Source organism: Delphinus delphis, chromosome 17 (assembly GCF_949987515.2).
Source record: "Delphinus delphis chromosome 17, mDelDel1.2, whole genome shotgun sequence".
NCBI classification, from domain to species: domain Eukaryota; kingdom Metazoa; phylum Chordata; class Mammalia; order Artiodactyla; family Delphinidae; genus Delphinus; species Delphinus delphis.
Window position 1 is genome coordinate 3,065,091 of NC_082699.1, and position 23,344 is coordinate 3,088,434.

Genomic DNA, 23,344 nt, shown 5'->3' on the forward strand with positions numbered 1-23,344 from the left:
GGAATGGAAATAGGAATCTGTATGTGAGCAAAATAAAAGCTCTGGTCAGATTCTAACTGAAAAGTATGGGTTATAAAATTAAATGTTCTAAAAGGGTAACAGAATGAACAAAATATATTTACTCATGCTAATATTTTAAATTATTTTAAAAGAAATGTCATAAGACCTATATAAAGACCAATTTTGTTTAATCTAAATCAAAGTTATAAAATTTTACTGAGTTACATCTTCTCCAGCCAATCCATGAGCCACATGGCTTCACTGTCAAGTAAACAGTTAAAAACAAAAAAAAACCCGATGTCCTCATCAGTACACATCCATCTGAATTTCTATTTCCTAACCTGTAAGTAGGGATATTAGCAATACCTGCCTCATACTGCTTTTGTAGAAAACAAATAAAATAATGCCCACAAAAGAGCATATTCAGCACACTGCCAACTCCACAGTAAATACTCCAAAATGCTGCCTAGGGACAGGAAATATCTTGTGACATAACACAAAGTACTCAAGATTATCTGTTGAATGAATAGGTCCTCACGAACAAAAATTCCACTACTAGCAAAGCAGAGTTCAAATAGTAACTGAGAGAGATCACATCCAAGTAGCTAATTTTTGGTAGTTTCTTTAGCAGCCAACATATTCCAAGGTTCCTTAATAAAAACACAAAACAGTAATAATCACCTCTACCTTAAACATATCCTTCTCTTTATTAACTACCCCTCCTACCCACCTCTTTGTTTTTACCAGTGGTGATCAGTTTGGTTTAACATGTCTTATGCGAAGAAGTACTCCCTGGCACAGACCTAACAGCCCCAAGTCTGTGCGCCCCTCTGTCCATTTTACTCCCAGGAAGCGATCTAACTCAGCACTGCTACTGCACACCTGGGCCAACAGCCTAGCTCAGCTCCTTCTACCTGCAGCAGTCATGTCAAAGCCATCCTGGAGGACATCACCAACTACGCAATCTTAGTCTCACTTTAATGTCACTGTACTTCTCCCCAAACTAAAAACGCCTGATAACATCTACGCAATCATCTCAGTTCCTTGGACTAACATTCCAGCATCGCCTTTCTACAGCTCGCTACATGAAGCTGCACACCGTTTCCGCTGACCTCCTGAACAGGGAGGAATAAGCTTCACCTTTTGTGCCCTGGCTCCTATCATTTCATTGCCTCCATTTTTAAGCAAAAAGGTCAAAGACATCCTTCCTTACATGCAATTAATTATAAAGTACCAGCACAGAAGCCAACTGCTGCTGAAGGAATTACAAACTAACTTTATGTGCCTCATATAAAATATAAGCTTAGTTCCTAATGTAACATTACTTTCCACCCGTCAAGATCTTCTAAAATTTGCCATGTCTTTTTATATAAACTTTTTCTTAATTTCTACAAGATGAAATCATACTCAGTATTACACAAGTTAACACAACGCAATTCTAAATTAAAACCAAAGGGTCAGGGGCTTCCCTGGTGGCGCAGTGGCTAAGAATCTGCCTGCCAATGTAGGCGACACGGGTTCAATCCCTGGTCTGGGAAGATCCCACATGCCGCGGAGCAACTAAGCCCGTGCGCCACAACTACTGAGCCTGCGGGCTATAGCCCGCGAGCCACAACTACTGAACCCACGTGCCACAACTACTGAGCCCATGTGCCACAACTACTGAAGCCCGCGCACCTACAGCCCGTGCTCCACAACGAGAAGCCACCGCAGTAGAAGCCCGCACACCGCAACGAAGAGTAGCCCTCGCTCGCCGCAACTAGAGAAAGTCCACACGCAGCAACGAAGACCCAATGCAGCCAAAAATAAAAATAAATTTTTTTAAAAAAGAAAGAAAATAAGCCAATATTAGATTTAAAAAAAAATCAAATGATTAGTAACTCAACCACTGACACAAAATTTTCTTGAAATTATGTGGCCCTTTGCATAAACACTGTCTTTAGTTTGTCGGTTGAGAATACAACTTACCAGCCTGCTGTACATATATTGAGACACTGTAGGAAAGAACATTGATCAAAACACATCAGACATACTATAACAGCAATTAAAACTAGGATTCTGGTCCATTAATAGATAACACATGGAACAGAAGAGATTCAAACGTATCTTTAAACACATACACACACATACACAATAGGAGAAATCCAAATTGAGAGAAAGTAAAAACTGTTCAAACAAAGTATTATACTAAATGGCTATCCACAGCATGCAGAAAAACAAAGTCTATTTAAATACCATTTTTACACTTCAGATTACTATTAATGATTAATGAATAAAACTGCTGACAAGGTAACAGTGAGCACACTGGCACAGTTCTGACAAGAATATAAATTGGTATACCTTTTAAGGAGATTTCAACTGGCAATATGCACCAAAATTTAAAATGTGCGAACCAGAAATTCCACTTCTTGAAAGGTATCGGAAGCAGATAACCAGGCAAGTGTACAAAGGTATATATTCAATGATTTCCATTACAGCGTTATTAACAATGAAACATCAGAACAATGACTGTCATAGGTGCCGGTCAAATAAACTACAGTTCAACTATGTAATGTGACATTACTCAGACATTTTAAAATGTTCATTAGATCTAGACCCATCGATTAATGATATATTTATCATTTAGTTACAGAAGGCAAGTTACAGAATATATCATGTGATTCTGTTTGTGGATTTTATTTTTATTTTATTAACTAATACTGAGGGGTATATACGCAGACACAAGCATTAAAAAAGTTTGGAACATGGGCTTCCCTGGTGGCGCAGTGGTTGAGAGTCCGCCTGCTGATGCAGGGGACACGGGTTCGTGCCCCAGTCCGGGAGGATCCCACATGCCGCGGAGCGGCTGGGCCAGTGAGCCATGGCCGCTGAGCCTGTTCATCCGGAGCCTGTGCTCCGCAATGGGAGAGGCCACAACAGTGAGAGGCCTGCGTACCACAAAAAAAAAAAAAAAAAAAAAAAAAAAGTTTGGAACAACTTAACATCAATGTTTTTAACAAAGGCTATCTCTGGATGCAGGACTTTCACGCTCTCTGGTGTCTTTAAAATCACATTTATAATCTGAGGTTAAAAATACTTGCTTCCATTTCGAAAAAGAAAAAAAGACAACACTCTACACGTTCCAAAGAAATAAAGGACCTGAAGATACTGCCCTATAAGAGCTGGTCCAGCTAAGAGACAAGACAACCCTCCCCACCTGCTGGTCCCAGGCTGGCCCCCAATCGGGGCCCCAGGGGGACTCACCCCGCTTACTTTGCACACTTCCCTAGATGGCCATTCAAGTTTCATTCACTGTCTTGATGTGCACATAAGAGGGAGAAGAGAACTGTGAAAAGAACGTGAGATCACGAGTCAGAAGACCTACATGCAAGTCCCGCCCCCACTACCGACTGTGTGATGCCGATGGACCTCAACTAACCTGAATTGTTCTGATACAAAAAGGAAGGAGACTCCCCAACTCACAGGTTGTGAGAATGCAGAGAAGAATCTACACATACACAGGAGGGTTATGCAAACCGAGCGCAAGACAGTTAACTCTCCCAGACCTCTGTCCTCAGCTCAGGACCAGCGCCTGGCCGCTGCTGTCTCCAGTCAGAAACCACACTGTTCCTCAAACTCAACACGTCTACATTTCAACTCAGGGCTTTTCCTTTAAAGCTATTCCCTAAGTTCTTTTGCGAACAAAACGATGGTTCTCCTGCTGCCCAAGACTTCAGTTATTTCTGTCTAAATCCTATCCCTCTTCCCCTTTATAATCGAGCCCCTCATTCTCCAACGACATAATCCTTCTTTCAGTGCCTGGAAGCTCTCCTCATCCGGCTCCAGCCCTTCCTGAACACGCCCTCCACTTACAACACTGCGGGCAACGCCGCCTCGCCCCTCCACCCCGGAGCCTCACTGTTGCCAAAGCAGCTGGCACACCAGCGGCCCACCGTGCCCCGCCGTCTGTGACCTGGGTGCAGGACCCGGTTGTGTACACAGACAGTCTCCCTGAACTTCATCTTCTGCCTGCCCCGTCAAACGTGTGAAGCCACAGCTCTGGCCTAAAGCTAGATTCGCAGGAAAATGGCAAGAGCCACCTGAGTAGCAGCTCTCCCACGCTCAGTGCGCCTCTTCACACCAGTTTATGAACTGAAATCATACCTTCTGCAGAGTGTATGAGAGGGACGGCAATAATGCATTTCAGATTATGGTGTAAGGAATATAACAAAAGCTCCTAAAATGGTGCCAATTGTAATTTTAAGTAATCTTCAACATTCTAGGACTTCATAATCAACCCCAGTTTGTCTTTCTTAAAAGTCTCTCCAGCTACTCTCCTACACGAAACCCACACTCTCACTTTATCTATACATAGTCTTACCAGATAAAATAACTCGCCCCCATTTTGTCTCATCTGAACTTTATTCATCCAACTGTGATCAAAAGCCCTTCTGGGTACTTCCCTGGTGGTCCCGTGGTAAAAAAAAAAAATCCACCTTGCAATGCAGAGGACGCGGGTTCGATCCCTGGTAACAAAGATCCCACATGCCGCGGGGCAACTAAGCCCACTGTGTCACAACCACTGAGCCCGCGTGCCGCAAACTACAGAGCCCACGTGCCACAACCAGCGAGAGAAAATCTGCAGGCCGCAACTAGAGAGAAGCCCGTGCACTGCAACTAAGACCTGAGGCAGCCAAAAATAAATAAAATAAATAATTTTTTTTAAAAAGCCCTTCTGGGAAGTCTTCCCTAGTCACAGGTGGCCCACAGTCTTCCCTTCCCTGCCTTGAACTAACAGCTCTTCACTGCCTTGAACTAACAGCTCTTCACTAACTATCAAGTGGTGTGAATTATCTTATTGGTAGGGGGGATAATCTCACATCATGAAAGGACATCTGTTTCTTCTGGATCCTCCTGGGATAAAGTCAGCTATAAATGAGGGGGAAAGGAGAGACATATGTTTAAAAATACTGATTCCGCTGCATTTATTCCCAGACATACAGGTGTTACAATTGTACTTTCATGCCCATAAAAACAAGAAAGCATCTCTCATACTCACAAAAGACAGTGTCTATCATTTATCATTGGAGATTAATTTGTAATTTCCTCTTTGAGAGATTACCACCACCATGATCAGGTCAGTCACTCCAGCTTACTGTCAACCGGTCTAATCCATTCAAAACTCAGAATCAGCTTCCCTACTTGGGGAGACCAAGGAGAAAGCCCCAGACAACAACTCTGCCCCCCAAAACTGAACAAAGCCAGTCATTATTCACCCTACTTTTATCGAACACCCGACATAAGCCAGACACTATGCCAGGTGCTGGGAGTACAAAGACCCTCAAGTTGCTTTCAAGTCTAGCAGAACACAGGAAATGTGGATGACGCTGGACAAGGTGGACCAAAAGCTTCATAAAGAACAAGGATTAGGAAAACTGATTTGCAATTCTGCAAACTGTAATTCAGCAGGTGGACCTCAGTGAGGGCCACGGGTGCTACACCAATGAAACTAGTTATGTTCACCACAAATGGAGTTGTCCGGGTTACCCAGGGACTGCAAACTGGGCTTCAACCTCTCCAGATCAGATTTATTCCCATCTGATCCTCCTCTTTCTCTGCCAAGAAGAAAAGAAAAGGAGAAAAAGAAGGAAAGAAGAGTAGGTCAGCCATCTTCCTTACACTCCCCGAAAGAGAACCTTTCCATAAAGGCCCAGGGCGTCCTAAATGAATGCCTTGCCTGCAACTAGACGGGCCACCTGACTGAAGGGCAGCACGACAGACAAGAACGGAGGCAAGAGGAATACTCTCAGCAGTGTGGAGTAGGTGCTTCGGGTTTTTCCTACGTGTGCAGGAAGTACATGTCTATGTGTGGACAGTTTGGTTTCTCAAAAATGAGATAACATCGTGCATACGTGCAATTTGTTTGAGTTGAATAATATAATATCACGGGAATCTTTCCATATCAGTACATATAAATGTATTACACACCGTGATGTCCTGACACTCATAAAAACTGCATAAAACACATGACTTAAAGATAATTTGGAATTGGAAATATTACTAAATACACAGTCTAAAAAATTAGTCCCAATAGAGAGTATCATTCGATTTCATCCTTAATACATTTAAAAATTTTTCATGTGTCATTTGATAGATTCTCAGAATAACCATTAAAATGAATTTAAGTCAGTCTGCTACAAAATAGCTCTCCGGCCTCCAAATATCAACCATGGAAGCCACAACCGTTTTTTCAGTATTAGTGTCATCGTGATGATGCTAAATCCAGGGCTGTGCGTGGTACAATTTTGAAATATCAATATCGACTTATGACACCTTCTTTAAATATGAATTGTTTTTTTAACTCTAAAGTCTCACACAATAGTATCTACAGCAAAGTTTTCTAGTTCTATGCTTCAATTTATAATAGATCCTAAGAGTAAAGAAATGGAACCAAAACTATCTTTTACAGCAAATGTTGAATTAGTTTCATTCTATTAAACCAGGACTATATGTAAATATACAGCAATATCAAAAAAGGATGTGCACATCTGGAATTTGCAGTATAATGGCTAAAACAGCCATGGAAATATGAACAGGTACTGTACTGATGCGACTAACATTTCGATATTCTGCTGGTTACTAACCAGTTATGTGAGGCACATGAAGGAAAACATGATGCAAATAAATAGTCCTGAACCAGCAACCAAAGGAGGGGGAGTCACCATTATTTCGTCTCAGCGTAATTACAAGCCAATAAAATATGAGATTTCGACAGAGAGCAAAATTGGGGGAGGGGGGCGGTTGCGGGGAGACACTGCGTAACCCTCTGGGTCCCCACTGGACGGCTGTGAAAGCAGACGCTCACCGACAGAGGAAGGGACCCTTGCAGCGCTCCAGCCCCATACCTGCAGAGAGATTTAACCGAACAGCAACTTCACCGAGCCATGGAAGAAAGGCCCCCCCTCCCAGGGCCCTGCACAAGGGGTCCAGGTTACAGACAAATTAGCTTTACTAGGTCCCCAATATGGAAGAATCAGAGTCATGTAATAATGAGAATATGCATCCTTTTCATCACTACATAGAGACGGCAAGTACTCCCCAGTCTGCTCCCCCAGCACAGTGTCTGCTTCAGCATCTCGGAGCAGTCTGCGTTTGCAATTTATCTTCCTGAGAACTTCCGGTGTTTCACCATTTCCTACAACCTTGTATACAAAGCTTACATATAAAGTTCCTTTTGTTCACTGCTCGTGTTGCTGGAGCTAAAACTGGGTCCTGTTGGGGTTTAACATTTCACGAGCAAAGGAATGACTCTCAGCCCAAGCTGCTTCCCAGCTCTGCCAGGTTTACTGAACAAACCTCTGTGCCTTTGCACGTGGGGCTTAGAGTACGCTACCTTCCTTACTCAGAGCCCCGAAACCTGAGTATCTGTGGAGCCTCTGCTACCGCCACACGCTCCTCGGGGCTCCCCTCGCTCGCCCGCCCACCTCAGCAACCCGCTCCCCTTCCCTCGTATATGCCAAGGTCCTCAGAGCCTTCGCATTTACAATTCCTTCTTTCCCCAGACAGTCACACAGTCAGCTTCCTCACTTCTCTTGGGCCTTTCCTTCAGATTTCCAATTAATGCTTAAATAGTAATTAAGTGTATACAGGACTTCAATTTTCTTTCGTTATAAAAGGCAAAAACGATATCGAACACATTCCTGTATTCCTTGCAGTAACTGGTTCAACGGTCTGCCTTGGTAAGGAAATACTAACCATCTAAATGAGTGTGCGTGGAAAGGGACTGCTAGATTTTTACCTGAGTTGCCTGAACCAGTATTTTCTGAACACAGAAAGCTTAACTGGGGTTACAGAACAGCATTACCTGAATGAGAAAATTTCACTACCCACTACTTTTTTTGAAGAGTTATATACAGCTGAAAAGTAAAGCATAGGGCAGGTGTTCACACATTTGCTTGAATGCATGACAATTAAAGATAGTCTCAAAATCAGAGGCTAAATAAAAGCTCCTCAAGCTTACATAATAAAAATTTTAAGTTCAAAAGTGTGGCTTTTCAAAAACAAAGGTCTTGGGCCCTCTGCCCCTTCTGACTTAATGAATTTCATCTGCTAGGACTCAAATCTGCCATGTGTTCTGACCTTGTGCTTGTTGGCAAGGGCCAGAAAAACACTGTCCTCAGAGACGAGTTTCGCCTCCTCGCCTTCCCTGTCATCCAACATCACCATATAAGAATCAGGCCCCAAACTAATCCTGTGACTAACATAAAAGGTTCCAAACAGACGAAATAAAATTACTTTTTAAAACCGTGGTCTGAGTCCATGTCCGAGGTCCATCAACAGGCATTTGCCAACACAAACGTTTATCAACAGGAAGCATCTCTTTTCTAAAACTCTAGGTTTTAAACACGAAAATGTTGCTGAGAAAATGTGTTCACCCAGACCATATTCTATTGTTGCAACATTAAAAACAGAAAGGAAAAAGAGATCTTCGCCTCGCCATCAAGGGTCTCCTTACGGATCGAGTCAGCCACCTTCCTCAGTGGTCCCTGGCTGCCCCTCATAGTAATGTCAGGATCGGAAGCGCGCTGCTTATATCAAATACGGACATACAACGGCGAGATTCTTCATCAAACAGGCTGTCTGTCTGCTTAAGCTGAGTACCCTGCTCCTAAGCGGCTCACCTTCCCACCCTCGGGAGAAACCACACAAGCACCACCCACACACGAAAACCTAGAAACTATACAAAACGGCGGTTAGGCCCTGCTCCTGCGGCCCAAATCATTGCTCCCTGCCTGGCGGACGCTCTTCCCCGGCTTCGGGTCTCGCAGCAACGCGCCTCTTTATCAACAGCGGGCACCTGCGCCTGCCCAGGGCCCCGCGGGGCGACTACACTTCAGACGGAGGGAACGCGGGCACGAAACCATCTACAACAAACGCAGCGCACGCGGCAGGCGGTGGGAGGCACGGCGGCGATGACCCCCCACGAGGGCCGTCCGGCTCCGGCCGCGGAAGCTGTGAAACCCGCACCCGCGCCTCGTCCCGCGCCCGCCCGCGGGGCGGCGGAGGCTGAGTCATTCCCGGGAGTAACTTTATCCGCATCGTGCCCTCGGGGAAGCCTCGCGCTCCGCGGCGGGACGGAGCCGCGTCTGGGACCCTCGCCCCGTCCGGCCTCCGAGCCTGACACCTCGGGGCCCAGCCCGGCGGCGGCGGCGGCGAGGGTGCGTCCCTGGGCCCCGGCGCTCCCGACGCCGGCGGGAGGCACCGGGAGGCCGGGGCTGCACAGGCCCCCGCGGAGCCGCCCGCCCCCGCCTCCCCCGCCCGGGGACCCGCTCCCTGGGCCGCGCCCGAGGGGCAGGACGCCGCACTCACCGGGAAGCGCCTCCTCCTCCGCCGGCGGCAGCAGCAGGGCCCGCGGCTCCCGGCACCATCTTCCGCCGCCGCCTTGTCTTCGGCGGCTGCTACCAACCGTCCATCGGCGCCGCCAACCGACACAACCGCCGCGGCCGGGGCCGCCGCCTCTGGGCGGCGGGGACGGGCAGGCCCCTCGGCTCTGGGTCGGGGGCCGGGGGAGGGCGGGCCGCGGCCGGTCAGAGCCGAGGGGCCGGGCGACGGGGAGCCGAGGCAGCGCCGGGCTCAGCAGGGCCGCGGACACGGCCGCCGCGGGTTTGTTATTGTCGACTCCGGCCCTTCCTGCGCAGGGCACGCCGGGAAGCGGGCGGGGGAGGGGCGGCGCGGCGGGCGCAGGGCAGCTCTGCGCAGGTCCGGAAGTCGGCGGGCCGCCGGGAAGGGTTGGACCCGGCTCCGCCTGGTGCCGGTGCTGGTGTTGGTGCTTCCCGGCTCGGGGCCCTGGTGTCCTCGCGTGACCCGGGAGACTCCGCTGGGCGGCTCGGGGCGGTGCTGGCCGCTGTCCGGGCGCGACTGCCCCAAGGTGAGCCTGACCTTCTCGCTCCAGCGAGTGGGCCTGCGCTCTCCGACCCACCGAATCCTGGGTTACCCGGGCGGAAGAGCTCGGCCCCCTCGGCCTGTCGCGGCCCCTGGGCTCCCGCCACCGGCCCAGGGCCCGTGAGGGGACGGGGCGCCGGGGAGGGGGGGCTGCGTGTCTCCCCGCCGGGCCTGCAGGCCGCCGGCCAGGGGCCTGGCAAGCCTGAAGGCGCTGGCGGCACAGGCTCAGATCAGGGAAGGGAAAGAAGGCAGTTAAGGCTGGGTCGGTGGGGAGGAGGTCGGAAGCGCCGCGACCACCGCATTTTTCAGCTCGAGCCTGAGCTCTCTAGTGGGTTAGCACGAGCCCCCTAAGGAAAGCAGTGTCGGGGGTCCTGATGCTGTGAAGACGGTGAGTCACGGGCAATGGAGCCGCAGCGCGCAAGTATTCAAGTCTGAGGAGCGGGAGTTGCAGGTAGAGTAAATACGTAAGACTTCTGGGCTTCCTGTTGGGTCCAGGAATCTCTGGTATGAGTAACAGCTTGGAGGTGCTACCGCTGAGTCACTAGAGGGCTTTTGAGTTGCGATTGCGTAAAGAGGCGTGTCAGCACCCTTTTCGAGGGCGCCCAAGCAGAACACACGCTCCGGGCAAGTGAAATCTGCGCTCCGTCGTTTGTAATGGTAGGACCTGAAAGAAAACGTCGAACAGCTGGTAAGCATTACGGATTTTCAGTTTCCATCGCGCTGACCCGGTATCTGAAAGTTATGGCTGAGACGGGCTAAGACGTGTTACCACTTGATTCTTAAGTTTACACTCCTGTCGATCCTGGAGAGGTCTTGTTTTTGGCGAGTGATTTTTACTTTTTTTTTTTTTTTAAGGGTGGAGTTTTATTACACCACCCCAACAAGCTACTACGGCAGGGAACTGAAAATTAAGAGGCTAAACCGTTGTTATGCCTTGGGGGAAGGTGTGAACTGGCAAGATGAAGAAAGGAGCTGATTTTATCAGGCACAGCGTGGTAACCAGCATAAAGAAAGTAAGTGGTCAGAAGGGATTCAGCCAGAAAATTGGCAAGCGGAGCACAGGATTAGGCCTCTAGAGAAGATACTGGTGCTTGACTTTCCTCTTAGTTATCAGTGACGTTCGGCAGTACAACTTAAATACACCGTAGAGTGTAAAATCAGGACTGGAATATGCCAATGATAATCTATTAAATAAAATGTTTTAAATGTTACTTGCCCGACTTCTTTATTTGGGGGAAAAAACAAAACAAAACCTAATTCAATCCTCATCTTCCTCTTCTCCAGAGTGTAAATAGTAAGAGTTGATATGCCTCATGTCCTTTCCTAGCGATAAGTGAAAATGTATCAACGTTCGTTTTTTGACATATATCTAGCTATCTAGAGAAAACACTGTTACAGTTTCCTGATGCTGCGTGTGTCCATAGTAGTTCTCAGTAAGTCCCATTTTCCTTCAAACCAAGGATATTGAAAACCCTCTGCACTCTCCCTTAATAAATGAAAACAAGAACAAACAATCCTCATGCAGCGTTCCTTCTCACCCAAGCTTCTTGATAGGAAGTCCTCGATCCACAGTCTCATTTTTGCCAACTGTACTTTTCTTGCTGAAATTGCAGATTAATAAGGACCCCCAAATTATTGTATTAAATGGGCGACGCTGAGACTTAATTTGAACCTTCTAAACCATTTGCCCTGTTACACTTTTAAATCTTTTTTTCTCCCCCTTCCCTTTGTAGTGTCTCCCTCTTGGCTCTTAAATCTGTTCTTTTACTTGGACCTCTTCCAAATTCTCAAGTAATACGGATGCAAATGATGAAAATATAAGGTGCTGTGGGTGCGGAGATAAGAGACTTGATCTTGTTCTCATCACACTACTTCGTTAATTTGATAAACATTTTAGGTCCTCTGATAGATTTCCCATGATTGCAAAAGACAGTGGTTCTCTTTCTGAGTCTGTAAGAGGAGTAGGAAAAGTCTATTAAACACCCTAAATACTTCAGATCAGATCCAGCCTTTAACACCTCTTTTTCCTCTAAGTCTCAACTTCACTGTCACTTGCTTAGGGAGTCTTCCCTGACATGCCCGTAGTTCCCCTAGATCCTTGTACCTTTCAGCATCTATCTGACCTGCTGAAATGTAAGTCCTTTAATGGAGCTGTTTCCCCAAATGCATGCTGTACAGTGCTGAGCGCTCACATTTGTTGACAGTGCCCTACAGTTTTTTTTAGTTGCTACCTCAGATCACCACCCAACTTATCTTTCGTTATTTACTCAATCTAAGACCAACCTCATCCTGTCTCTAACCACCTACAACCTTCACTGATTTTGTTTGGTGTTTTACATACAATTTATGCTTCTTAGCATAAGAATCTCTTAGGTCCCAACCCACCTCTAGGGTATCTCCTGGCACTTGTCACGTTTACACACGCCTGGTATGAGTTTCATCATCCAGGGATGTTCTTCCACTCTTGTTCATCTTTCAGAGGCATCCTTTAAAACAGAGCTTGGACCTCAGCCAGCTGCCAGCTTCTAGACAACATAGCGATCACTCCCCCTTCCACCACCTCTGCTTCGTATGACACAACTGTAAATTGTTGGCTCCCCATCTAAGTCTGAAACCTTTAAGACAAGGAACTATGAATTACTCATTTTTAAGTTCCTAGAACTTTATAGAGAGCTGGGCACTTAGCAATTAATAAAATATTGAATGTAATAAATTATGCAAATATTCAAGTTGAAGGTTGAGTAGGTAAGGTACTGTGGAAAATTTCTGCCCTCAAGTATCTCAAAAACTCGGACAGGGCATCATTCAAAAATCATTGTAGTGGCAAGTTTATGACATTAATCTTTTAACCAAAAATACATCAGGATACTGGGAAGATCACGGTACACAACTTAATTTTGTTCACTCTGCCTGATCGGGGATTTCATTCTCCATTTGTGTCAGATTTTTCTCAGACAATTTCATGTCATTAGCCTGATTTTTTAGATTATGTTCAAACAGCAGTAACCACGACGGACATGACTTAAAGTATGAATCATAATTTTCCATTTTCAAAAGTTAGCCCCTTTAAAAAGTCTCGGACTTTGTTTTGAAGACCATAGCTATTTGGTGTGTAAGATATGGTCACGTACGATACTTGGAGGCTTCTGGCATTATTCAGTTAATCTTTCCAGTGCTATTTACAGAGCTTAAAGCTGCCCCGGTCAGCTGCTCTGCTGGTACTCACATGTTATTAATGATGATGACAGTTAATTTACAAGTGAGGATCTTCAGAGCTAGCGAGGAGCTTTGTGAGCTGTTTCTAATGCGACACCCACAAGAAAATACAGCATCCTTCATTTTCCGACAGATTTAAACCAATAGATTGAGACAAAACAGTCATTTTTTTCACATCGAGCTCCTGTCTTTCATTATTTTGACAAAGAACTTAAAACGTCAAAAAGTAGAACTGGGTTGTCTTAGATCTATTAAAAAAAAAAAAAGCAGAAACTACTGCTTCCTCAAATCATCCATTTGTTTTAGTGAACCCTACCTGCTGCCCATACATGTAAAACTCTTCCCAGTAGGCATCCTTTTTAATATGGTTTATTAAAGAGAGCACTAAACTGGGTGTCTGGAAACCTGGTGTCCATTCCTGCCTCAGCCATCTGTGCTGTGTTTGTTTCCCTAGTAGTGAACTCTGCTCGCCATCAAACTGCACTGCTCTTAAAGCCCTAATCCCCCACTCCTTTGCAATTTCTCTCTCTTGGTCAGTAATCTCACCTCCGACATCACGAAGAAGTGGAAGCTGTGAGAAAGAACTCCGCTCTCCTGCCAAGTAATCTGCAAACCTATCCATGCCTACTGTTGGTACCCCCTCCAGTCACTCTTCTGTCCCTTCTACTGAAGGGAGTGGTGGGCTCTGGACTCCATCCCACCATCTCATTCAGTCATTCCGTGGGGCCCCTTGGTAAGTGCCAAATTTAGTGTACACGGCAAATGTTTTACAGAATTTAAGTAACATCTTTTGAAATTGGAATTCATCCTTAATTGCCTGTTGTTCCACTTAAAACGAAAATCAAGTAAGAAAGCATTACATCAGCAGTATGATTTAGTAGTTACGTAAGATATCTTTTGATCTCTCAGTTTTATTAAAATTCACTTATTACTTGCTAGACAGTTATTTACACGAAATGTCATGTTGATCTCTTAACAAAAGGTTAATGTTAAAACTCTTAGGCTGGGCTTCCCTAGTGGCGCAGTGGTTGAGAGTCCGCCTGCCGATGCAGGGGACATGGGTTCGTGCCCTGGTCGGGGAATATCCCACATGCCGCGGAGCGGCTGGGCCCGTGAGTCATGGCCGCTGAGCCTGCGCGTCCGGAGCCTGTGCTCTGCAACGGGAGAGGCCACGACAGTGACAGGCCCGCATACTGCAAAAAAAAAAAAAAAAAAACTCTTAGGCAGATATGAAAACTATAGAAAAATTGTTTTCCTTTTTGTTTCTGTAATATTTATTTTTTAACTTTAGTTTTGACTGCTTTGATTATATGAATTTTCAATAAAAACTTTCAGTCTTAAAAAAATTTTCAGTGTTTCTTTCTTTTTTGGCCATTATTATTATTTCATGATTGTTACTTAAATTAATTTCGTTATATGAAAAAATGGAGTATTAGAAGTTTATCCACTCTTTAATACACTAGATATATACCAGTGACAGGGTCCAAGACTTTTTAACATGGTCTAAAGGGAATTCTAATGCAGATGATGGCCTTGAGGAACAAAGGACTAAATCTCTACAGCCCCTTGCAGTCCTACAAAATACTCCTTCTCCTTTTAATCCATAGTGCTACCCTTTCTCTCAAAATGAATTCATCAGATAAATACTAATTCATTCACAACTTTCTATATCTTTGTACTGTTGAAGGGATTCATTTGAAATCACTTGTCATTTTCAAATGTGCCCTAATTGTTTTTTGAATTTTACTTTATTTATTTTTTATACAGTAGGTTCTTATTAGTTATCCATTTTATACATATTGGTGTATACATGTCAATCCCAATCCCCCAATTCATCCCAACACCCACCCACCTGCCGCTTTCCCCCCTTGGTGTCCATACGTTTGTTCTCTACATCTGTGTCTCTATTTCTACCCTGCAAACCGGTTCATCTGTACCATTTTTCTAGGTTCCACATATATGCATTAATATACGATATTTGTTTTGCTCCTTACTTTACTCTGTATGACAGTCTCTAGATCCATCCACGTCTCTACAAATGACCCAATTTCGTTCCTTTTTATGGCTGAGTAATCCATTGTATATATGTACCACATCTCTTTATCCATTTCTCTGTCAGTGGGCATTTAGGTGGATTCCATGTCCTGGCTATTGTAAATAGTGCTGCAATGAACATTAGGGTGCATGTGTCTTTTTGAATTATGGTTTTCTCTGGGTATATGCCTAGTACTGGGATTGCTGGCTCATATGGTAATTCTACTTTTAGTTTTTTAAGGAACCTCCATACTGTTCTCCATAGTGGCTGTATCAATTTACATTCCCACCAACAATGCAAGAGGGTTCCCTTTTCTCCACACCCTCTGCAGTATTTGTCATTTGTAGATTTTCTGATGATGCCCATTGTCTAGTATTACATTTAGGTCTTTAATCCATTGTGAGTTTATTTTTGTGCATGGTGTTAGGGAGTATTCTAATTTCATTCTTCTACATGTAGCTGTCCAGTTTTCCCAGCACCACTATTGAAGAGACTTTCTTTTCTCCATTGTATATCCTTGCCTCCTTTGTCATAGATTAGTTGACCATAGGTGCGTGGGTTTATCTCTGGGCTTTCTATCCTGTTCCATTGATCTATATTTCTGTTTTTGTGCCAGTATCATATTGTCTTGATTACTGTAGCTTTGTAGTATAGTCTGAAGTCAGGGAGTCTGATTCCTCCAGCTCCGTGTCTTTCCCTCAAGACTCCTGTGGCTATTCGCGGTCTTTTGTGTCTCCATACAGATTTTACGATTTTTTTGTTCTAGTTCCGTAAAAAATGCCACTGGTAATTTGATAGGGATTGCATTGAATCTGTAGATTGCTTTGGGTAGTATAGTCATTTTCACAATACTGATTCTTCCAATCCAACAACATGGTATATCTCTCCATCTGTTTGTGTCATCTTTGATTTCATTCATCAGTGTCGTAGTTTTCTGCATACAGGTCTTTTGTCTCCTTATGTAGGATTATTCCTAAGTATTTTATTCTTTTTGTTGCAATGGTGAATGGGATTATTGCCTTAATTTCTCTTTCTTATCTTTCATTATTAGTGTATAGGAATGCAGGAAATTTCTATGCATTAATTCTGTATCCTGCAACTTTACCAAATTCATTGATTAGCTCTAGTAGTCTTCTGGTGGCACCTTGAGGATTCTCTATGTATAGTATCATGTCATCTGCAAACAGTGACAGTTTTACTTCTTCTTTTCCGATTTGTATTCCTTTTATTTCTTTTTCTTCTCTGATTGCCGTGGCTAGGACTTCCAAAACTATGTTGAATAATAGTGGCAAGAGTGGACAACCTTGTCTTGTTCCTGATCTTAGAGGAAATGCTTTCAGTTTTTCACCATTGAGAATGATATTTACTGTGGGTTTTTCATCTAAGCCTTTATTATGTTGAGGTAGGTTCCCACTATGCCTGGAGATATTTTTTATCATAAATGGGTGTTGCATTTTGTCAAAAGCTTTTTCTGCATCTACTGAGATGATCATATGGTTTTTATTCTTCAATTTGTTGATATGATGTATCACATTGATTGATTTGCGTATATTGAAGAATCCTTGCATCCCTGAGATAAATCCCACTTGATCATGGTGTATGATCCTTTTAATGTGTTGTTGGAGTCTGTTTGCTAGGATTTTGTTGAGGATTTTTGCATCTATATTCATCAGTGACATTGGTCTTTAATTTTCTTTTTTTGTAGTATCTTTGTCTGGTTTTGGTTTCAGGGTGATGGTGGTCTCATAGAATGAGTTTGGGAGTGTTCCTTCCTCTGCAATTTATTGGAAGAGTTTGAGAAGGATTGGTGTTAGCTCTTCTCTAAATGTTTGATAGAATCCACCTTTGAAGCCATCTGGTCCTGGACTTTTGTTTGTTGAAAGATTTTTAATCACAGTTTCAATTTCATTACTTGTGATTGATATGTTCATATTTTCTATTTCTTCCTGGTTCAGTCTTGGAAGTTTATACCTTTCTAAGAATTTGTCCATTCCTTCCAGGTTGTCCATTTTATTGGCATAGAGTTGCTTGTAGTAGTCTCTTATGATGCTTTGTATTTCTGCAGTGTCCATTTTAACTTCTCCTTTTTCATTTCTAATTTCATTGATTTGAGTTCTCTCCCTCTTTTCCTTGATGAGTCTGCCTAAAGGTTTATCCATTTTGTTTATCTTCTCAAAGAACCAGCTTTTAGTTTTATTGATCTTTGCTATTGTTTTCTTTGTTTCTATTTCATATATTTCTGCTCTGATCTTTATGATTTCTTTCCTTCTACTAACTTTGGGTTTTGTTTGTTCTTCTTTCTCTTGTTCCTTTAGGTGTAAGGTTAGATTGTTTATTTGAGATGTTTCTTGTTTCTTGAGGTAGGCTTGTAGTGCTATAAACTTTCCCTCTTAGAACTGCTTTTGCTGCATCCCATAGGTTTTGGATCATCATGTTTTCGTTGTCATTTGTCTCTAGGTATTTTTTGATTTCCTCTTTGATTTCTTCAGTGATCTCTTGGTTATTTAGTAATGTATTGTTTAGCCTCCAAGTGTTTGTGTTTTTTATGTTTTTCCTCCCTGTGATTGATTTCTAATCTCATAGCGTTGTGGTAAGAAAAGATGCTTGATATGATTTCAAGTTTCTTAAATTTACCAAGGCTTGATTTGTGACCGAAGATGTGATGTATCCTGGAGAACGTTCCATGTGCACTTGAAAAGAAAGTGTAATCTGCTGTTTTTGGGTGGAATGTCGTATAAATATCAATTAAATCTATCTGGTCTCTTGTGTCATTTAAAGTTTGTGTTTCCTTATTAATTTTCTGTCTGGATGATATGTCCATTGGTGTAAGTGAGGTGTTAAAGTCCCCCACTATTATTGTGTTACTGTTGATTTTCTCTTTTATAGCTATTAGCAGTTGCCTTGTGTATTGAGGTGCTCCTATGTTGGGTGTATATAGGTTTATAATTGTTATATCTTCTTCTTGGATTGATCCCTTGATCATTACGTAGTGTCCTTCCTTGTCTCTTGTAAGATTCTTTATTTTAAAGTCTATTTTATCTGATATGAGTATTGTTACTCCAGCTGTCTTGATTTCCATTTGCATGGAATGTCCTTTTCCATCCCCTCACTTTCAGTCTGTATGTGTCTCTAGTTCTGAAGTGGGTCTCCTGTAGACAGCATATATATGGGTCTTGTTTTTGTATCTATTCAGCGAGCCTGTGTCTTTTGGTTGGAGCATTAGTCCATTCATGTTTAAGGTAATTATAGATATGTATGTTCCTATGACCATTTTCTGAATTGTTATGGGTTTGTTTTTGTAGGTCCTTTTCTTCTCTTGTGTTTCCCACTTAAAGAAGTTTTTTAGCATTTGTTGTAGAGCTGTTTTGGTAGTGCTGAATTCTTTTAGCTTTTGCTTGTCTGTAAAGCTTTGGATTTCTCTGTTGAATCTGAATGAGATCCTTGCTGGGTAGAGTAATCTTGGTTGTAGGTTTTTCCCTTTCATCACTTTAAATATCTCGTGCCACTCCCTCTGGCTTGTAGAGTTTCTGCTGAGAAATCAGCTGTTAACCTTATGGGAGTTCCCTCGTATGTTATTTGTCATTTTTTCCTTGTTGCTTTCAATAATTTGTCTTTGTCTTTAACTTTTGCCAATTTGATTACTATGTGTCTGGGTGTGTTTCTCCTTGGGTTTTTCCTATATGAGACTCTCTGCGCTTCCTGGAGTTGGGTGGCTATTTCCTTTCCCATGTTAGGGAAGTTCTCGACTATAATCTCTTCAAATATTTTCTCAAGTCCTTTCTCTCTCTCTTCTCCTTCTGGGACCCCTATAATGCGAATGTTGTTGCGTTTAATATTGTCCCAGAGGTCTCTTAGGCTGTCTTCATTTCTTTCCATTCTTTTTTCTTTATTCTGTTCTGTGGCAGTGAATTCCACCATTCTGTCTTCCAGGTCACTTATCAGTTCTTCTGCCTTGTTATTCTGCTATTGGTTCCTTCTAGTGTATTTTTCATTTCAGTTATTGTATTCTTCATCTCTGTTTGTTTGTTCTTTAATTGTTCTAGGTCTTTGTTAAACATGTCTTGCATCTTCTCGATCTTTGCCTCCATTCTTTTTCCGAGGTCCTGGATCATCTTCACTGTCATTATTCTGAATTCTTTTTCTGGAAGGTTGCCTATCTCCACTTCATTTAGTTATTTTTATGAGGTTTTGTCTTGTTCCTTCATCTAGTACAAAGTCCTCTGCCTTTTCATTTTGTCTATCTTTCTGTGAATGTGGTTTTCCTTCCACAGGCTACAGAATTGTAGTTCTTCTAGTTTCTTCTGTCTGCCCTCTGGTCAAGAATAGCTTTATTGTTTTGCCAGGCAAAGGGGAGCACAGAGAGCTCCTGCCCTCTAAAACTATGTGTCCCTGCCCTAATTTTTTTCAATATGTGTATATTTCTACATAACTAGTTCATAAGGTTGTTGGCATTTAGGAGGTGGAAAACCTGAGATCTCATTTGGATTTGGAAAATCTATGATCTGAAGTTCCTCCTGTTAAAATGGTGTTGGCAGTACCTATTGTAGCTACTCCACATTAACTCTCTAGGTTAAAATTTTAAAAATATCATGTAGGGAATTCCCTAGCAGTCCAGTGGCTAGGAATCTGCATTTTCACTGCTGAGAGCCCCAGTTCAATCCCTGGTCAGAGCAATTAAGGTCCCGCAAGCCATGCAGCGAGCCAAAAAAAAAAGGGGGGGGGCATGTAAAATATACTGCAACTCAAGACACGTTGTGTCGGCCCAGAACGATAATTATACAATGGCCACTCGATACATTCTGAAAAATGCAACTCCATCAGTTCTTGAAATTAATAAAGTGTTTGTCAGTACACACATCTAGGTACATTTAAAACACAAAAGAATTTCCCAAATTATTTTACATCTTGTCACATTCATATTATAGGCTTTTTACCTCTTCCCCTTTCTCCCTTCCTTCCTTTATACCTCTAAATTCCTAGAAGCTGACCCAAGAGAGATCTTTGTGTGAAATGCTTGTCTTTTCCTTTCTATACAAGGCTCCCGAGAATACTTTTTACTCCTGTTTCAAGAAGATTATTGTTTTGTTGCCACTGTCACCTTCTGAGGTGGCCCACACTCTGTCTGTGGAGTGTGTTTCTCTCTAAATCACTTCTTACCTGTCAAAAAAAAAAAAAGATTATCATTTTGAAAAATGTCCAACACCACCAAGAAATAAGCTGAGAATCACAGGTTTCCTGAAAGTTCATCCAGCCTTTTTAAAGAAGTTATGGAATGGATGTCTTCAACAGAGCAGATAGTACACATTCAAAAAAAGCAACGGTCCACACTAAGTGATTAAGAAACATCCTTTTCCTATTTCATGTGTCTGCCTCAGTGGTACTGTTTACTTTAAAACATTTTTATTAGATTTCTGTAATGTAGCAATAAATTTAAAAAAGGAAATAGAGAAATCAATTCCATTTTAATAGCATCCATTTTAAAAGCATATAATAGGAGTAAGTTTAACTAAAGAAATGTAGGACTTGTACACTGAAAATTACAAAACGTTGAAAGAAATTAAAGACGTCCCCTGTGCATGAATTAGAAGACTTACTAAGATGGCAGTGCTTTCCACAGTGATCTAGAGATTCAACATAGGCCCTACCAAGTTCCCAGGTAGGTTTTTTTGCAGAAACTGGCAAAAGCTCACCATAAAATTCAGATGGAAGTGCAAGGGACCAGAATAGCCAAAAGAATCTTGAAAAAGAACAAATGTGGAGCATTCATACTTCCCAGTTTGAAAACTTACGACAAGGCTATGATAATCAAGACAGTGTGGTACTGCCGTAAGGTTAGACAGATTAAAGGAAAAGGATTGAGAGTCCAGAAATGAACTGTTAAAGTTAATTGATTTTCAAACAGAGTACCAGGACACTTCAATGGCGGAAGAACAGCCTTCCTAACAAAGGGTGTTGGGACAACTGGATATCTACATGCAAAAGATGAAGTGGGGCTCCTACCTCATACCACCTACAAAAATTAACTCAACCTGGATCAAAGACCTAAACGTAACAGCTAGAATTATAGCACTCTTACAAGAAAGCATAGGAGTAAATCTTTATGACCTTGCATTAGGCAATGGTTTCTTAGATATAACACCAAAAATGCAGGCAATACACATACACACACAAATTAGATAAATTGGACCTCATCAAAATTAAAAACTTATACTTCAGAGGATACCATCAAAAAGTGAAAAGAGGGCTTCCCTGGTGGCGCAGTGGTTGAGAGTCTGCCTGCCGATGCAGGGGACATGTGTTCGTGCCCCGGTCCGGGAAGATGCTGCATGCCACAGAGCGGCTGGGCCCGTGAGCCATGGCCGCTGAGCCTGCACGTCTGGAGCCTGTGCTCCGCAACGGGAGAAGCCACAACAGTGAGAGGCCCGCATACTGCAAAAAAAAAAAAAAAAGTGAAAAGACTACACAGAAGGTGAGAACATATTTTCAAATTACATATCATATAAAGAACAAGTACCCAGACTCTCTAATGAACTCTTACAACTCAATAATAAAAAGACAACCCAGTTTTTCAAATGGGCTGAAGATTTGAATGTACATTTCAACAAAGATATACAGATAGCCAATAAGCACATGAAGACATCCTCAGTTTTGTTAGTTATTAGGGAAATGCAAATCAAAATTACAAGAAGATACCACTTCATATCAGCTAGGGTGCCTAAAATCAAAGACAGGCGATAGCAAGGCTGTGGATAAATTGGAACTCTATATGTTGCTGGTGGGACTGTAAAGTGCTGCAGCCACTTTGGAAAACAGATCGGCAGTTCCCCAAAAGGTTAAACATAGAGTTATCATAGAGCCGCACAATTCCATTCCTAGAGAAACAAAAGCACGTCGCCACCAAAAACTTGTACACAAATGTTCGTACTACATTATTCGTAACAGTTAAAAAGTGGACACAATCCTAACATCCACCAGCTGACCAATGGATAAACAAGATGTGGCACATCCACACAGTAGAATACATGCGATGCAAGAATTTCAGTTCCTCACGTGACAATTACCACATGACCCAGAGATTCCACTCCTAGGCATATACCCAAGGTAATTAAAAACCTACGTCCACACAAAGATGTGGACACAAATGTTCGTAGGATCCTTAGTAGCCAAAAAGTGAAAGCAACCCAAATATCAACTGATGAATGGCTATACCAGATGTGGCTTATTCATACAATGGAATATTATCTGGCAATAAAGAGGAATGTACTGATACTTGCTACAACATGGATGAACCATGGAAACATACTAAGTGAAAGAAGCTACTCAGAAAAAGTCACAAACTCTATAATTCCACTTATATAAAATGTGCCGAATAGGCACTTTCCTAGACAGAGAGCAGATGAGTGGTTGCTAGGGGCTAGGGAAAGGGAAGAATGAGATGAATACTTATGTGCATGTTCTGGGACTTCCCTGGTGGTCCAGTGGCTAAGGCTCCACGCTCCAGATGCAGGGGGCCTGGGTTCGATCCCTAGATCCCACGTGGCACAACTAAAGATCCTGCATGCCACAACTAAAAAAGATCCCGTGTGCCACAACTAAGACCCGGCACAGCCAAATAAACAGATAAATATTTTTTAAAAGACTATGTGCATGTTTCTTTGGGGAATGATGAAAATAGGAATGATGAAAATATTCTGAAACTAAATAGTGGTGATTGTTACAAAACTTTATGACTATACTAAAAACCACTGAATCACACTTCAAAATGGTGAATTTTTGCTTTGTTTTTTTAAAATACTTATTTATTTACTTTGGCTGCACCAGGCCTTAGTTTTGGCATGCGGGATCTAGTTCCCTGACCAGGGATCGAACCCGGGCCCCTGCATTGGAAGTGTGGAATCTTACTCACTGGGCCACCAGGGAAGTTCCAAAATGGTGAATTTTTGGTATGTGAATTATATTTCAATAAAAAGTTCACAACATTTTAAAATTACATTTTTAAAAGTCAAATGAGGGCAGCTTCCCTGGTGGCGCAGTGGTTGAGAGTCCGCCTGTGAATGCAGGGGACACGGGTTCGAGCCCTGGTCCGGGAAGGTCCCACATGCCGCGGAGCAACTAAGCCCATGCACCACAACTACTGAGCCTGTGTGCGTGCCTAGAGCCCGTGCTCCGCAA

The 23,344-nt window shown here is 43.0% G+C and overlaps 1 protein-coding gene and 1 long non-coding RNA gene across 8 annotated transcripts in view; both read right to left on the reverse strand.

Moving 5' to 3' along the window:
- RB1CC1 (RB1 inducible coiled-coil 1) overlaps positions 1-9,691 on the reverse strand; it is a 60,158-nt gene extending 50,467 nt beyond the window's left edge. Inside the window, exon 1 of one of the 3 annotated variants that reach the window (XM_060035372.1) lies at positions 9,349-9,691. In XM_060035372.1, coding sequence (XP_059891355.1) covers positions 9,349-9,407 — 59 coding nt within the window. In that variant the 5' untranslated portion in view covers positions 9,408-9,691. The remainder of the gene's footprint in view (positions 1-9,348) is intronic. The other 2 variants (XM_060035371.1, XM_060035373.1) reach the window with 2 other exon arrangements.
- A 3,742-nt stretch (positions 9,692-13,433) lies between these two features.
- LOC132440433 (uncharacterized) overlaps positions 13,434-23,344 on the reverse strand; it is a 74,926-nt gene continuing 65,015 nt past the window's right edge. Inside the window, exons 4-6 of one of the 5 annotated variants that reach the window (XR_009522576.1) lie at positions 21,396-21,601; positions 20,271-20,329; positions 13,434-14,330 (exon numbers count right to left, since the gene is read on the reverse strand). This is a non-coding gene — a long non-coding RNA (uncharacterized lncRNA). Of the gene's footprint in view, positions 14,331-19,680; positions 21,602-23,344 lie in introns of those variants that run through there. The other 4 variants (XR_009522574.1, XR_009522573.1, XR_009522575.1 and 1 more) reach the window with 4 other exon arrangements.